Genomic DNA, 17,983 nt, shown 5'->3' with positions numbered 1-17,983 from the left:
CACACTGAGGCAGGTGAAATTCTGCCTGATTTACTCAGTGTGAACCTACCCTAAGGCCCCATTCACACTGAGCAAACAGGGCGGAATACACTCACAGTGGGACACTGAGCGCGGCCGCGAAATCCTGCCGTGCTGTGTTCCACTGTGAGTGATTGAGAGGGCGCGCACTCCTCCTCTGCCGCCGCTCTCCGCTCAAAGAAGTGACATGTCACTTCTATGAGATGAGAGCGGCGGCAGCGGAGGAGTTGGCTCTGGGGTGCAATGCATGAAGGGAAATGTAGTTTCCCGGCCAGCTCCATCTTAGATATAGCCCGGCTTTTAGAAAAACTTGTAACTCAGCAACGGCAGAAGCTAGAAACACGGGAGATGGGGTACATAGTGAATACACAGGGGCCCATATAGTGCTCTTACACAGGGGCCCATATAGTGCTCTTACACAGGAGCCCATATAGTGCTCTTACACAGGAGCCCATATAGTGCTCTTACACAGGGGCCCATATAGTGCTCTTAAACAGGAGCTTATATAGTGCTCTTACACAGGAGCCCATATAGTGCTCTTACACAGGAGCCCATATAGTGTTCTTACACAGGAGACCATAGAGTGCTCTTACACAGGAGCCCATATAGTGTACTTACACAGGAGCCCATAGAGTGCTCTTACACAGGGGCCCATATAGTGCTCTTACACAGGGGCCCATATAGTGCTCTTACACAGGGCGTATATAGTGTTATTACACAGGAGCCCATATAGTGCTCTTACACAGGGGCCCATATAGTGTTCTTACACAGGAGCCCATATAGTGCTGTGTCCCACTGTGAGTGAATGAGAGGGCGCGCACTCCTCCTCTGCCGCCACTCTCCGCTCAAAGAAGTGACATGTCACTTCCTCGAGCTGAGAGCGGCGGCAGCAGAGGGGTTGGCTCTGGGGTGCAATGCATGAAGGGAAATGTAGTTTCCCGGCCAGCTCCATCTTAGATATAGCCCGGCTTTCAGAAAAACTTGTAACTCAGCAACGGCAGTAGCTAGAAACACGGGAGATGGGGGACATGGTGAATACTCAGGGGCCCATATAGTGCTCTTACACAGGAGCCTTTATAGTGTTCTAACACAGGAGACCATATAGTGCTCTTACACAGGAGCCCATATAGTGCTCTTACACAGGAGACCATATAGTGCTCTTACACAGTAGCCTTTATAGTGTTCTTACACAGGAGCCCATATAGTGCTCTTACACAGGAGACCATATAGTGCTCTTACACAGTAGCCTTTATAGTGTTCTTACACAGGAGACCATATAGTGCTCTTACACAGGAGCCCATATAGTGCTCTTACACAGGAGCCCATATAGTGCTCTTACACAGGAGACCATATAGTGCTCTTACACAGGGCCCATATAGTGCTCTTACACAGGAGCCCATATAGTGCTCTTACACAGGGCCCATATAGTGCTCTACAGGGGCCCATAGAGTGCTCTTACACAGGGGCCCATATAGTGCTCTTACACAGGAGCCTACTGCTGTTGGTGTTTGAGACTATGAAATGGCTTGAAATGAGAGAATACAGAATATGAGTGGTGGTTGTTGTGAGTGGTCCTTTATAACATGTCCACTCTTTGACTTCCATTCACATCTCCATTTACCCATGCCAGAGCAACACAGTCACTTACATCCTCTTCCACTAAGAAACTAAAGCTTGACACATAATACAACTTGCTGTTGTCTTTATTGGTTTCATAGTATTGCATTGTATGGCATCAGAGAATGTGTGGCTTGCCTCTACCCAGTCCCCACAAAGTATATCGACAGTGTATAGTGGAGATTCATAACCACAAAATACATTGTAAAAGTGAGTATAAGTGACTTTTGTAAAGCCATTATTCTGCATATTATCCTGACTATTACATTCAATTGTTTCCCCCGATGGATTAAAGGTGTCACTGCGGCCCAGAGCAGGGTCGGGTATTTCCTATTAAAACAGTGCAACTTTCTATAAACATGATATTATAATACGGCATCTAAACAACTATTACAAAAGCTTTCCCTTATGGTCATCTTAGGATAGTAAATAGTATGTGGGAAGAGAAGATGTACTACCACCCAGCATACTTTCTGCAGCATTATTGGACAGAGGTAAAGAAACACATTCAGTTTCCTTTGGTGCCATACATAGCCATTGTAGCCCTATACACTGTAGATGTTCTGTCATCAAAGTACACAAGACTGAAAGAATGTATACAGATGTGTCACAGGATCTTACATGGATCTGTATATCTATACAGGTTTTCTTTGGCATTTGCAAGATTTACATAAATGCTCCTAGCTTTTCTGCACCCAAACTTTCAGCAGTGTACTTAGGTCTTATTTGTTCTTCTTTTACTAAAGATATCATGATAGCCATCCTCAGCGATCTTCAGGATCTACTTTTCAGTCTTCTCGGCTTCTCTGGGCACGAGGTTCAGTATAACAGGCTTTTTTGTCTTTAGGAATCCAGTAGTGTCAATTTCCAGTGGGATCTGTAAGATTAGATTTACCACATTATGACTTGTAAAAAATACTCTTTCTGTTAAAGGTGGTTTACAGTGTTAGACCAGTTCACACGGAGTAAAAGAGGTGGAATTCTGCGATGGAGCTCTCCGCCACAGAATCCCGCCTGCCTCAGTGTCATAAAGCCTGTCTATGGGAGGGCTCGCGCACCTCCTATCCACGCTTCTATGCTCAAAGAATTGACATGTCAATTCTTTGAACGGAGAGATCCATTGTGGAATTCAACCTCTTTTACTCTGTATGAACTGACCCTTATGTTAAAGGGCTCAGATCAGCGGTTCCCCTCTGATCTTGGCCATTACAGCAGAAGCTCTAGCATCATTAGACACCCCCTCTCCTCCCTTCTTCAGATGAGGCACCTCAACACAGAATACTTATTTCGCTTATTGCATTGGAGGTGCCTTGGAGTCTTTCACACTTTTGACAACTTTTTTGGCACCCCCAAGATAGAACACCATCTTTGAAGCTGTCTGCTCAGTATTACTATGCTTTTGAAACCCATTAAGAGCCTGCAGTAGGTAGTTGCATTAAATATTAAGAATATTATTCTTATTTGAACCATCACAATGACTTTAAGGGCAGGAGACCTCTGTCTCTTCCCCTCCTCGTGCATATGTGCATTTATGTACCAATATGAGCAAACATGACTTTAATGACTTTAGATCTTAAAAGCTAAACTTTTTTTTAAGAGGTGTATCCTTCTACTTTACATTGTGTAAAGTAATGCAAAGCAATGCTTACCTCCTTTATTGTATCCACTTTATATGTCTAGCTAAGTTCCTAGACAAAAACCGTTCACATAAATATTTAAAGAGTCACTGTCATGAAATTTCTTTTTGCAGAAATCAATAGTCCAGGCGATTTTAAGAAACTTTGTAATTGGGTTTATTAGGCAAATATGCCATTATCTTCATTTAAAAAGCCTTTTCCCAGGTCCCTCCTCCTCTTCTTTCTGTCATCGACTGCTCAGAATCAGGAAATCTCAATCAGACGCATCCTGTCTGTGCTATGGAGAGGGGAGGGGGGAGGAGAGAGGGAGGAGAAGTGTAGGCAGAGAGCAGCAGAGAGCAAGGAACAAAGGATTACTCAGCGGGGGAGCTATTCAGAGTGCTATCCAGAGGTCAGAGAGGTCAGTGGTAACATCAGAGGAGAGAGGACAGAGGGTAATGTAGCTTTTAATTAACTCTTTGTTGTCCTTTTTTGGTGTCTCTTTTCCCTCTCTCCATAGGAGAACAATGAAGACAGAAGGAGAGCTTCACATTGCTTTTTCATGATAAAATTTCATTTTTCTGGCTAATAAACCCAATTACAAAGTTTCTTAAAAGCGCCTGGACTATTGATTTCTGCAAAAAAAAAAATTCACGACAGTGACTCTTTAACTTCAAGCTGAAATTCTCATAAGTAGGAATTCATCTGTAATGTGTGTCTTACCGGAGTGTCTTTGCATGTTCGGAAAGAGAAGTTCTGCAGTAGCAGGGTGATGACTGATTTCATGTTGATCAAGGCAAACCTCATCCCTATGCAGTTCCTTGGGCCAGCTCCAAACGGTAGGAAGGTGTAAGGGTCTTGTGTCTCCCTGTTCTCTTTACTAAATCTGTGCATGAAAAATACAAAAGTATAATATGAATTTGTAGAACAGTAAAACTTGTTAATGGCTAAAGTCATGTTTACAGGCTGCAAAACTTCATATGAATAATTCTGTGTCTTTATACCTATTATTATATCCCAATAAATGTTACGATATCTTTGATACCTTTCAGGTCTGAATTCCTCTGGTTCAGGCCAGAGGTCAGGGTCACGGTGCAGCGCAAAGGCCGGGATAACCGTTACAACACCCTTTGGGATGGTTACGCCATTGATCTCAGTTGTTGTCTTACAAACACGTTCAATTCTCCCAGCTGCGGGGTAGAGTCGCAGGTTTTCATAAAGCACAGCATCAAGGTATTCCATCTGCATCAGAGCTTCATATGTTGGTGGAGCCTGTGGACAATGAATACATTGCTTACTTATCCCTGAGATCACCTTGTAATGGGAACAGGCATTCCTGAATTTTACCATTAGTGACATCAATATTAGATTGTTAAAAATTATATTCAGACAATTATTTTGGGGGAAATCTGTATGATGATGCCAGTCATTATGGCTGTGTTGTGGCGCATGTAGCAAAATTTTCAACCACTGATAAGCTGTAACTATAGTACATGGTATAACATATTGGTGGTACCTTATTGGGAAGAAAGGTGTCAATTTCCTCCTGAAGTTTGGTTTGGACATCAGGGTGAGTAGCCAGATGATAAGCCAGAAACATGAGTGTGGTGCTGGTGGTCTCAAAACCAGCCATAATAAAGATAAGTCCCTGAGCCATTATTTCAGTGTCTGTCAGTTCTGTGAAAAACAGAAAATGCAGAATTAAGTCCAATATAAGTATACTGTACAGAGTGAAATGAGAACTAACCTATATTATTCTCCTGAACCAAAAATAGAAGCATATGCATAAAATTTCTTTGTTTTGGGACTTACTAGGACTTTGAACTTGTTGACCCCCACCGATCAGATATTAATAACCAGAACTGTGGCACCTGCTATAAACAGTGAGAAGAGCTAGAAGCTGATGGCTTTATACAATGGGAGGGATCTATGAATGCTACGCCTGGTGCAGGGTCTGTGCTGTGCTCACCAAGGGGACAGGAAGGGGACGGGGCTGCATTTGGAAGGGGGCGTAAATTGTATAAATATGTAGCGGATTTGGAAACATAAAATTGTATTGAATATTTGTTAGTTTTTACCACAAAAGGTTTGTTTTATGGTTTTTACTATAAATGTTATCATTGTCTTGACAATATGGGATCGCACGTAACTCTTTACTGTAATACTCTGTATTGACTACAATTTATTCTGTGTGTGGAGTCATGTTGTCACTGGAAATGTTCTCTTTTTCTGTCTTTGTCACAACAAAAAAAACACTCATTAATTTTTGGTGTTTAAGACTGCAGAAAATCATTCCTCATACCTTTATAGCCATGATTCTTCTCTCCTTCATTGCTAGACTGTGCATCTACCATGAGTTGGAGAAAATCTACTCGATTCTAAAAAGGACAAAGTAAAGGTCAGAGAATGTAAAGATATACAAGATATGATGCCCTCAATTTAAAGGCCCTATTACACAAAGCGCTTATTGTCTGTATTCGGACGACATAATCGCCTTGTGTAATAGAATACAACGATCAGCTGACATGCACGATGTCAGCTGATCGTTGTCTTTCAACATGTTGAAAAATAAACAATCACGATAGCAGCAATATGCTGCCAACGCCCCATGTATTAGGAGCGGCAGCAGAAGGCCACCGCTATCTTCTATGGGCTGCCCGGATGATCTAGTGATCACCTGGGCAGCTCTCCCTCAGCTCCCCGCACCCCCCTGCCTCGGGGACATGTCAGGCGCTAACTTGCACCCTTTCATCGCCCCATGTAATAGGGGCTTAAGAGTTCACTATATGTATTCCTTAACCCATAAAGGACACAGGCAATTTTCATTTTACATTATCTTATTATGAAATTTAGGTCCACACCCATCTAAAGATTCCCTGATTTATCATAAAAACTATAAGCCCACATATGTCAGGAGCAGGATCTTTAATTCCACTGTTTGAGATGGTGTAGTGACTACTGGACCTTCTCTACTTCACATATTGCAGTATTATATATTTACCCATCCCTTACTCCTGATGGGGTTTTCTGATATTCAGAAATCAACTCCTACTCTTAACTATAAAATAATAAATCACGGTGTCCAGAGCAGAATCCCACCAGGTTTCCCAGGTCGTGTTAAACATTTACTTACTGTGTGAATTCCTTTCTGCCTGTTTTTCTTAATGCTTTTTATGGCATCTTGAAAAAAGTTGAGGACACTCATTGGAAGGAAGCAAAAATTCAGCTTGTCCAGAAGAGGCAGAAGGAATGGACACAAAACTATAAGAAAGATAATACAGAAAAATTACTTATAAAAAATATGGAATATCAGGAATCATTTAGTGAGAACAGTGGTCATTATGGTCCATATGTGTTAGAAGTAAAGATGATTGACCAGCGCTGATGTTCAGCTTCGTACAAACTCGAACCATCTGTATTTGACTCCCACAGTCTTCCTGTTCCTTGGGGAAGGTGGAGACAGCCCGAGTCACACCTGGAAAACAGGAATACAGCCTGGGCCATATGTTGTATTCCTGTTTTCCAGGCAGGACTCGGGCTGTCTCCACCTTTCCCACAGAACGGGAAGGCAGCGGGAGTCAAATACTGATGGTTCGAGTTTGTACAAACCTGAACATCAGCGCTGTTCAATCATCTCTAGTTAGAAGCTGTGGGGGAAGCAGAATGGCAAGTGATGCTTGTCCTTGCTGTAATATTTATATTTTGTTCTCTTTGGAGCAGACCATTATGCAAATGCACCATGTGAGATGCCAATCATCATTATATCTGTTTTCATAGTAGGACATGGTCACATCATTATAAAGTGACGGTGCTGAATATTGCTTAGCCATGCCTGGTAATGTCAGCTATAAGATTTCTGTGTGTAATAGAATGTATATTAATACAGGTGCCAGGTAAAAAAAAATCAACAATGTCTGGTTCCTATAGAGCAAGTTGCTTCCCAACCTTTTCCACCTCGGGGCACACCTTGGAAAAAAAAATTTCCTCGGGGCACCCCTACTAAATAATGTTCTACAAAATAAGAAAACCGTCATACAGTGACTCACAGGTGACGTCTTCTTTGATCTGAGGAGTCACTTTCCCTTTTCCTCTCCATCCGCCATGATGATTTCTCTCAGCTACTTTTCATCTCTTCAGAACCTGCGAGACAAACAATTTACATTTCTAGTAACTTCCTTCCCTTTCTCCCTCCTGTAGGCTCCCAAAGTAACTGCGCTGTTTGGTGTTATGTGCAGTAAAGCGACTAGGAATGTGGGATGCCCCCTGTATGTAGGATCCCCCGCTGTGCCCCCATGAGCTAATAATGCCCCCAGAGGTGCCCCCATGAACTAATAATGCCCCCAGAGTTGCCCCCATGAACTAATAATGCCCCCAGAGGTGCCCCATGAACTAATAATGCCCCCAGAGGTGCCCCCTATGAACTAATAATGCCCCCAGAGGTGCCCCCATGAACTAATAATGCCCCCAGAGGTGCCCCCCATGAACTAATAATGCCCCCAGAGGTGCCCCCATGAACTAATAATGCCCCCATATACTAATAATGTCCCAGGGGTGGGCTCCATATACTAATAATGCCCCCTGCTGTGCCCCCATGAGCTAATAATGCCCCCTGCTGTGCCCCCATGAACTAATAATGCCCCCAGAGGTGCCCCCATATACTAATAATGCCCCCAGAAGTGCCCCCATGAGCTAATAATGCCCCCAGAGGTGCCCCCATATACTAATAATGCCCCCAGAGGTGCCCCCATGAGCTAATAATGCCCCCAGAGGTGCCCCCATATACTAATAATGCCCCCAGAGGTGCCCCCATGAACTGATAATGCCCCCAGAGGTGCTCCCATATACTAATAATGCCCCCTGCTGTGCCCCCATGAACTAATAATGCCCCCAGAGGTGCCCCCATGAACTAATAATGCCCCCAGAGGTGCCCCATGTACTAATAATGTCCCCAGAGGTGCCCCCATATACTAATAATGCCCTCAGAGGTGCCCCCCATGAGCTAATAATGCCCCCAGAGGTGCCCCCATATACTAATAATGCCCCCAGAGGTGCCCCCATATACTAATAATGCCCCCAGAGGTGCCCCCATATACTAATAATGCCCCCAGAAGTGCCCCTATATACTAATAATGCCCCAGAGGTGCCCCCATATACTAATAATGCCCCCAGAGGTGCCCCCATATACTAATAATGCCCCCAGAAGTGCCCCCATATACTAATAATGCCCCCAGAGGTGCCCCCATATATTAATAATGCCCCCGAGGTGCCCCCCATGAACTAATAATGCCCCCTGCTCTGCCCCTTAAAAAAACAAACATCCTACTCACCTAATCCGCGCTGTGGCTGCAGGCAGAAGCTCTCCTCCTCTTCTTCGGGCTCCATCTTGCGAGCCGCGGGGACGGGACTTCCGGCAGGCGTAAAGACGTCACATGATCACGCCTGCCGGAGAGGTCACGTCCCGGCCTCCCATAGGCTGCTGGCATGAAGTGCCGGCGGCCTATGGGAGTGAATATAGGAGCAGGACGCTGACACTTCCTGCTCCTATATTCTGCTTACTTTAATGTTCCGCCCGCTCACAGTGCGGGCGGAACATGAAAGTGCTCCGTGCATCCCGAGAAGCTGCGCGGCCGCAGCTTCTCAGGATGCTTAAAGAGACAGCGCTTATTTCCCACCGGGATCCCGCGGCACCCCTGGCGGGTTCTCCCGGCACACCAGTGTGCCGCGGCACCCCGGTTGGGAAACGCTGCTATAGAGGACTTGTCATCACTCCTGTCTGTTTTGTAAATATCATTTAAATATGTAACAAACTAGTCAGTTGTACAAGGGATCCTTAAAGATTATAACAGATATCTCATCAACTTACCAGTTGTTAAGAACAGAGGGTTAAAAAAGGAGAAGGTGAAAAGTTTTCTTCCATTGGTCACAAATGGATCATTGGGATTGTTCATTGAATCCACATTCACACTGAAAGATGTACTCAGAACAATATCCATGCTGTAGTTTCCAAAGATGCTGGAATTGCAAAATGGTAATGTAACAGACTGAGCTAAATAAAACCAAGTCTCCTGTGTCTCCCTACTTTGTATACTTCCACTAACTTTCCTATCTACTCTTGTGCCATATGCTAAAAAGGAACCAAAATGCAACAGTATTGCAACCACCTCTCATGTTGTAGGAAAAGGTAATGATTGGAATAGGTTTGTAATGCTAGGGTGCATAACTTTAAAGAAGACCATTCCCTTTCCCATGACTTCACTGGTACTATGCATTGCTAAATTTTTACTTTTAAAGGCCTTTTGTATATCCTTATGGTGGAGGTTTAGGGATGGTATATTTGATGACAAGTTTCAATCCCCTGTCAACATGTTTGTTGGATTGGGAGACAGAGTAAAGGAAACCACATATGCCAATGAATATTAGGGGCAGACCCCTCTAGCTACTCAGCCATACTGAAAGGGACCTGCTGATAAGACTCTGCTCTGGAGTTACAGCTGGGCAATAGTTTATAGAAATTATAATAAGCAGATGCACTTACTTTTTCATGTCTACAAATTCTTTGTTATCAACTCTCTTCTGAATGTTCTTCACTAAAAGGTCTCCATACTCTTTTATTATTGGAAACATCTATGAGGATGAAAAGAAATTATCAGGTCTATTAACTTCGCACAAAGGTGTCATGCGTAGTATGCATTTAGTCATGCTTTTCCTCTAGGATTCTTCCCACCATGTATGGAATAGCAATGAACCATAAACAGCTAACCTGTTACCTCTTTATAAAGTTCAATGTAGTCAGAACCCCCACCAATCTCTAGATAGAACTAGCCAAAGCATATGGCTAAGTGCTTCACTCCCCGACTCACTGTTCTTCCCATGTCATTGCAGGAGTCTATAGTAAGTATACGGAGCCCAACTCCTGCAACAAGATGGGAGAGCAGCGAGCCAGGGAAGCTCTCTGCACCAAACTCTTCTCTCTTCTCTGTCTAGAGGTTGGTTGTGGGCTGAACCAACTAGTGAATGTCACCACAAGCACACTTTAGCTTATGCCTTTTCTATGGTGAAAACAATTGTGCTTATATACATATTTATGATTTGTCTATATTTTTACCTGTTTAAGTTTACCGCTGGTAAATGTTGGTGACAACACGGTTCGTATCCTCTTCCATTGGTCATCAGCAGCGATTGACACTGCAGACTTTAGAGGTCCATTAAGGCCAAAATCCTAAAAATAAGAAAAATATAATAAAAATGCATAAAACAACATAGCCAGAAATAGCGAAAAACAAAACAACACTGTATATGGCTGGTGGACTTACCCGTCTGTTTGTAAATGTAGAGTAGCATTCCTTAACTAGAATGGCTTTTATGATTGCTGGGTCCATTACTGAAAGAACTGGCTGTCTCCCATCATAGGACCTTGTACAGAAAATAGGAATACTCAGCTTTATAGTGATGACAACCACTGTAGGCAAATACTAAATGCTTCTATTCAACAAATTAAAGTTGGACTGTTTGTTTCACATTAAAATAAGTGTAGAAAATTGGGTCTTGATACAGGGGTGGACTCTTTAAAGTGTCAGTCGTTATAAAAAAAGCCCTTTTTACAGGTCAGAGAGACATGTCAAAAGTTTTGATCAGTCCAGGTCTGAGTGTTTAGACCCTGACTGATTGTGAGAATGAGCTGGGAGAGGACTGTGCTGCCTCGCGGTCTGCTCCTCTCTCTATGTCAGTTAAGAGTCGGGCTCATAGACTTTCATTATAAGTCTGACTCATCACGTGACACAGAGCCAGGACAGGACTGCGGTGTACTCCTGGCTCCTCCTCAATCGGTAAGAGTCTGAACACTCAGATCCGGACTAATCAAAACCCTTGACATGTCTTAGTAACATGTCAAAGGTTTTTTTTTATAATGACAGGTACACTTCAAGGCTGCGTTCACACTACGTATATTTCAGTCAGTATATTTCAGTCAGTATTGCAACCAAAACCAGGAGTGGATTAAAAACACAGAAAGGATCTGTTCACACAATGTTGAAACTGAGTGGATGGCCGCCATATAACAGTAAATAATGGCCATTATTTCAATATAACAGCCGTTGTTCTAAAATAACAGCAAATATTTGCCATTAAATGGCGGCCATCCACTCAATTTCACCATTGTGTGAACAGATCCTTTCTGTGTTTTCAATCCACTCCTGGTTTTGGTTGCAATATGAGGACCACAATACTGACTGAAATATACGTAGTGTGAACCCAGCCTGAAGGTTTCACTATATCTAATAAGCACAAAAACATACATATATTAATAGAAATAACTGCCTAAAAGCAGGAAATCTTCAGGAGGATGTAAATGATATAATAAACCTGTATATATCCACAGAATAGGATATATTTAGGTAACTGTGTTCACAATAGTATAAAAGAAAAAAGGTTTATTGCAGAATCCAAAATAAAAGCAATGATCATAAATATAGGGATGGACTCTAAAACTATTAAATTGTGTAATTGTACCAAACAGTTTGTGAAACCCCATAGAGGGCTAAACAGTGGCTGAGACGCAGTATTGATCTCTGAAAACTGGACCATGGCACTCAGCCAGAGAGCAGAGGACTGAGACACTACATGGATCAGGGGAGAACCGGACCAAGGCACTCAGTCTGGAGGAGATTCAGAAACTCAGTCACCTTTAAGAGAGAAGATGACACAGATAATTCACATCAAGAAGTCCCCTAGTTACGGTACATCACAATTTTTATAAAACTCTATATTAATTCTCATTCACATATTTAATTCATTAGTAAAATTTAATAATAAACTAAACTGTAATTAAAATACACTATACATAAGAATGGACCATACAGAAATATTGGCCTAGATTTATCAATCTGTCTGGTTTTTGTCTCAGACATATCAGCCAATCACAGCTTTTGTTTCTCTAAATGAGCTGTAATTGGTTGCTGTCAGTCTAATAGAAACGCGCCTGGGGGTAGTGCTGCACATCTGTCAGTTGCAGGAGTTTGTGTTGTATGTCTTGCAGGAAGTGGTGTATTGTTTCCAGTCTGAGACAGTGCTCTCTGCTGCCACCTCTGTCCATAACAGGAACTGTCGAGAGCAGTAGCAAATCTCCAAAAAAAACCCTCTCCTGCTCTCCAGACTGGAAAGAATACACCACTTCCTGCAAGACATACAGCAGCTGATAAGTACTGGAAGACTGGAGATTTTTTTTTTTTTTTATTGAAGTTAATTACAAATCTGGCATTTGTGACTACTATTTAATTTGAGGGTTCTTTCATTATTTTTTATGAGGAAATAATCTTGATTTATTTATGTTGTGTGGTTGGAATATAAGCTGGATGAATCTGTAGAAAGTAACTACACTCAAAGATTGCTTATTGTGTTTAAATGTGGCCAGGCTGGACTCACAGAACAAAAAAAAAATTTGCACCTACCTGCCACAATCCTCCGCTACTACATTTTTCATGGTTTCACTGCTTAGCCTCTCCTGGTTTTGGTCTCAACACAAGGCGGGTCACCAGTGCGGCCAGTGATTGGCAGAACAACCACTTCCTTGTGTCAAGACATCACCAAGAAATTGCAACAAGTGAGTAGAATAAATATTATGTTTTATTGTGAGATATATTATATATATATATATATATATATATATATATATATATATATATATATATATATATCTTCTAAGTCTTCTAGTCTGGCCACAAAAAACATGAAAAAGTCTCCTGACGACCCCTTAAAAAGACATTTTAGTATATTTCAGAACTTACCCCCATACTTTTCCATATTTTTTGAAACATGCCATGTCGAATTCAAAAATTCCCTAAAAAAAATCATGTTTTACTAGCAAGCAATAACAAAAGCAATGATAATATCCACACAATGACATTCCTGGATGTATAGTTTAGAAAAACTGTTTTAGATAGTTGGCTATTACAAGTGGATGACGTTATTACTGTACTCACAAATAAACATCATAGGGAGATTGTTGAGGATCTCATTTTCAGACCTGTGTTTGTGCAGACAGATACCCCTAAATATTCATATAACATTCTCTCTTCACACAACGTATTAATTTAATTAACAACGGCCATTTTTTTCCATGAAAAGAACCTCCGTTGGTAATTAAATTAATATGTTTGCTTTTATTTCCATGCAACAACAGCCATAGTGTATACACACAGTATACAATACGCCCGTTGTTGAACTGCGGCTGCAGAAAATAATGAGCATGCCTTTTTTCTTTGGCCACAGTTCGGCAAACAGCAGCTGTAGTAAATAGTAGTGTATAAAGTAAAGTACAGTTGCCGGTCATACTTTACATTTTGTTCAATGCTTAATTAGATTGCAGGCACACTCAAAGGTGCCCACAATTGAAATGGGAAAAAGATGATGTTCCTGCAGTGTCGGCCACAGGAACATGTAATACAGGGGCCATAGTAAACTACGACCACTTTATTACAGTGTGTGAACATAGCCCTGCTGTGATGTGAATTTTGACTTCAACATAAGTAGCAAAGTCATAGACATACATACTCACACATCCATGCATGTCCGGGGCATGCGCTAAGGATGAGAGAACATTTTTAGGATATAGCTGACTGACTACTTTATTATGTAGTCTGTTGCAGTGATATTCTTCAGTTATTACTACTAATAATAGTGGCATATCAATAACTCTCCCATCTACATTAGATGCTCACTTGTGGGTGTGTTTGTTGGGTTTTATGTACTGTTGTCCTTCAGGTTAATCATTCATGAAGTTATCTTACAATCCCTAGTTTTTCCAGGAAGTTCTGCATGTGCTGATAACAAGACACATAGCTTGGGTAAAGGTCAGATCTTTTATTATTCTTTATTATGTCTAGTCACATACCATGTACACTTGAACACAGTACTGTACATTTTCAGTGCCCAGTTGGCTTCTCTACTAAATGGCCATATCTATGCACATAAAAGGATTCCTGTTATTATTATATTAATTTTACTTTATCCTAGTTGTACCTACACAGTAGCAAACAGCCTTGTTGCTTATGGTGTCTGTAGAGTAACAATCCACAGCATCAGAGGAGCTGAAGTTGCAGATGTGCTTAGTCATCCAGCATGTTTGTTGTAGGCAAAGGCAATCTGCCAGTAAAGCATTAGCCAATAATAAACTTAAGCTGGTTGCCAAGTTAGATAGAGAGGGCTTGAGAACCGGCAAGGGGTTGAGCATACAGCCTAAACTACTGCATGTGACTCCACAACAGGTCTTGCAGGATTATGTAAGGAATGGGTTGGGTATTTCCAGGCACACTCAGTATCCTTAAACAACCTTACCGTCTATTTTGGAATACATAGGAGCTTTCTGAGTAGAAATGAGCAGAGGAAATGAGCAGAGGAATAAGAGTGGCAAGGAAAAGCCATTTTTTAAAGACAAGCCATAACAAATCACGTTTGCAGTTTGCCACTTTGCCACAAGCCAAGCTTAGGGGACACAGCAAACATATGGAAGAAGGTGGTGATCTGGTTAAACTATTTGGCCTAGTGATGTGGTGGAAAAATAACACTGCACATGACCGCAGCGAAACATGGTGGGGGAGCATCATGCAGTGGGGACAGGGAAGCTGGTCAGAGTTGATGGGAACATTTATAGCTCATATGGCTTGCATCAAAGTATATTCATGTATCAGAATGGCCCACTCAAAGTGCAGACCTAAATCCAATTGAGAATCTGTGGCAAGACTTGAATATTACTGTTCACTGACGTCTCCATCCAATATGTTTGAGCTTGACCTATTTTGCAAAGAAGAATTGGCAAACATTTCACCTTCTCATGTGAAAAGCTGGTAGAGACATACCCCCACCAGCTGTAATTGTAGCAAATAGTGGTCTTCCAAAGTATTGACTGAGGAGGGCCGAATACAAATACACGCCACCAGACATTTTTATTTTTGTGTTGTACTTTGTGTTGGTCCATTACATAAAATCTAAATAAAATACATTGAAGTTTGTGAGTGTAACATGAAAAAATGTGGAAAAGTTCAAGGCACCGTAATAAAGGGGCTGCTATCTGTGCCTGTTAACATTATCTGTTTCCCAGCATTTTACTGTCAGGAACAATGTATCTTTATAATTCATAGACATGTAAATTAAGGGGAGATTTAAATCAAACACAGATTTAATCACATTTTATTTTATACTCACATTTTTAGCTTCAAGAAAAGTTCCAATAAATGGTAGGGGCTTAGGACCAGGTATTCCATATTTTTTGAAAACTCTGTATGGCCAGATCCCATAACTGGAAAAAAAGAGGCAAATGATAAAACGGTCTAATGATTCAAATGTTTCAGGATTTTTGATGTGTCACAAACATAGTTATAGCTATAATAAACAATAATAAATAAATAGGAAACTCTGAGAATGATCAATGTTATAAAAGTTCACAGTGTCTAAACAGTGATACAGTCCAATACAAATGGAATGGAGACAGCACTTCAAGTGAGGCTAACTTGTTCATTTATTCACATCCTACAAATGTTTGAAAAAGTCTGAGTGTTATCCTAAACGTCGCGTAGTAGGATGTGAATAAATTAACACGTTTGCTTTCACCTGAAGTGCTGTCTCCAATGCATTTGAATTGGACTGGGTGCCATTTGGTGGGGCGTGCACTCATCTGCCTACTTCTACCATTACTCACCAGTGCTGTTCCACTGCTTGAACTGTAAACATTGATACAGTCATTTCCAATCATCATTATATTTACATTAGAAGTTGATCTGACCTTCACCCTGGCATCTGACCTTGCCATAGAGGGAAACAAATACTATACTAAAAGTTGGTGGCATGCTAATAAATGTCTTTTCGCAACATACCCATTCTGCCCAACACTATAGGAGGATAAATTTGCTTTTTTTACATGTGGTCGTATAGACAGTATGGGACAACTAGGGTATCTGCAGTAGAGCAGTAAGGGAATTTAATATGTGAATATTGTTTGTATTTTATTTTTAACCTTTTCTGCTGCCTGTCTTAATTCTGAAATTCATGGACTACCAAAATGGCTTTTTATCTTACAAGATGTTGTCTTTTCAGTTACTGTTACATTTAGGCTGGCTTTGTATATTTCACTTGTGTCCAGCATTTGTACTATGTTGGATAGCACTAATGATAAACTTGTACACTTTTTGCACCTGACCAGCATTTTCATATCATGAAATCCTATTCATGATAGGGTTAAAGGTGTGTACAGGATAATGTTTACCATACTAATCCTAGAGGAGGTTCCATTACCAGGGAAGCAGAAACACAGTAAAATAATAATCATAGCAATAACAGCAGATACGGGAGCGCTGTGCCTCCTCTGCAGGGAGTGAGGAACTGATGTCAGCCATTCCTTGGGGGGCAGATGTTTCCTAGAAATGCTTTTAGGCAAAATGACAAATATTTAGGAAATATACATGCTTGTAGAAATGGCTGGTCAATTATACATACAATGAATCTGGATATAAACAGTCTAAAACCGAGTCATGTGAACCACACAATCTCAGCCTTGCTGGTAAGAATGACTATGTATATCCATTATACCCCAAAATATTTACTTTAAGAAAGGGAGTAGATAAATTATGAATATTTAACACAGACCTACATGTGCTGTAACTTCGTAACTTAGAGTATATTTCGGTTCAGTTCCCTACTATGGATCTACGGGGCCCCAGCTGCAGGGGACAGGAATGTTTATAGATACAGATAGATATCTTATCCGTGGACAAGGAGTGCATGCCACAATTATTTCCTTATTATAGAACTGAAAAGACAAAGACAAAAACAATTCAGACGATAAGAGAATGTAGGATGAAATCTTACAAAGTGAGAAGTGCCAGCAGTATGATGAGCAGGATCCATGTTTCTTTGGAGAAATCTGGGAGGAGATACATGCTTAATGTTTGGTAGATGGTAATCTTTCTTCTTTGTAGGGTGGTCTTTTCTAGATGGTGACCTTTCTACTTCTTCAGGTATTTCCCTTCTTCTTCTTGATGGTTTCCTGCACTTCTGTCTCTGCACTCAGGCAGCTGTTTATATACTGCTCTCTTCCCTGTAGTGACGCTGCTCTGGGGGAGGGATCCTTGGGCTTGGAACACTGCTGGCCACAGACCAGGAAATTATATGTGTGAGACAATATATGCTTCTTCTTTTCTCAAACCACACAATGTAGACTTCTCTGAAATTATCCTATGTATACAAAGTTCCTTGGTACCATTTAGCTGCATGAGATCTTCACTATTGCACCATATTTAATATTTCAACATCATCAGATTGCTTATAGTTCATTAAGTATATGACATACATGAGTAGGCTTAGGGCTGCATCAGACAGCCTGACCCATGGGGTAAGAAAGCACTGATCTGCTAGTCTCTCACCATGAGAAATTAGACAGTGCAACACTCCCGTCTGTTCACTCATTATATTAGTCCAATGTCTAGACGATAATACAAACAAAAAAAAACCAGATAATAGTTTTGGGATACTCACGCTTCTTCACGGCCATACCATGCATCAGCTATTACATGGAGTGATGTGTGGCCGATGGCTGATGATTTTTAATATGTGTAGAAAGACAACGTGTTTTTGGGAATAACAATTATGCATGCTGCACTTTTCTTGCCATTAAAGGTGACAATTCTCCCAACATTGACTGTGGATGGAACTTTAAATGGGGGTATAAAAATTAACTAGTTGGC

General features: G+C 41.3%; 1 protein-coding gene across 2 annotated transcripts; it reads right to left on the bottom strand.

The window, feature by feature from the left end:
* Positions 1-1,705: 1,705 nt before the first annotated feature.
* LOC138797508 (cytochrome P450 3A29-like) lies at positions 1,706-17,311 on the bottom strand. 2 transcript variants are annotated; one of them, XM_069977767.1, is made up of 13 exons: positions 17,109-17,311; positions 15,450-15,543; positions 13,034-13,086; positions 10,565-10,664; positions 10,357-10,470; positions 9,787-9,875; positions 9,115-9,263; positions 6,385-6,512; positions 5,554-5,629; positions 4,768-4,928; positions 4,297-4,523; positions 3,975-4,137; positions 1,706-2,512 (listed from the first exon to the last, which is right to left on the bottom strand). In XM_069977767.1, the coding sequence occupies exons 1-13, from the start codon at positions 17,177-17,179 to the stop codon at positions 2,417-2,419; spliced, it is 1,521 nt and encodes a 506-aa protein (XP_069833868.1). In that variant the 5' UTR covers positions 17,180-17,311; the 3' UTR covers positions 1,706-2,416. The 2 variants fall into 2 exon arrangements, with proteins under 2 accessions (XP_069833868.1, XP_069833869.1); XM_069977768.1 differs by lacking the exons at positions 13,034-13,086; positions 15,450-15,543; positions 17,109-17,311 and adding an exon at positions 11,760-12,851.
* Positions 17,312-17,983: the final 672 nt, after the last annotated feature.

This window comes from Dendropsophus ebraccatus, chromosome 7 (assembly GCF_027789765.1).
Source record: "Dendropsophus ebraccatus isolate aDenEbr1 chromosome 7, aDenEbr1.pat, whole genome shotgun sequence".
NCBI lineage: Eukaryota > Metazoa > Chordata > Amphibia > Anura > Hylidae > Dendropsophus > Dendropsophus ebraccatus.
The sequence above is the reverse complement of the archived record's forward strand: the minus strand, read 5'-3'. Positions and strand labels throughout refer to the sequence as shown.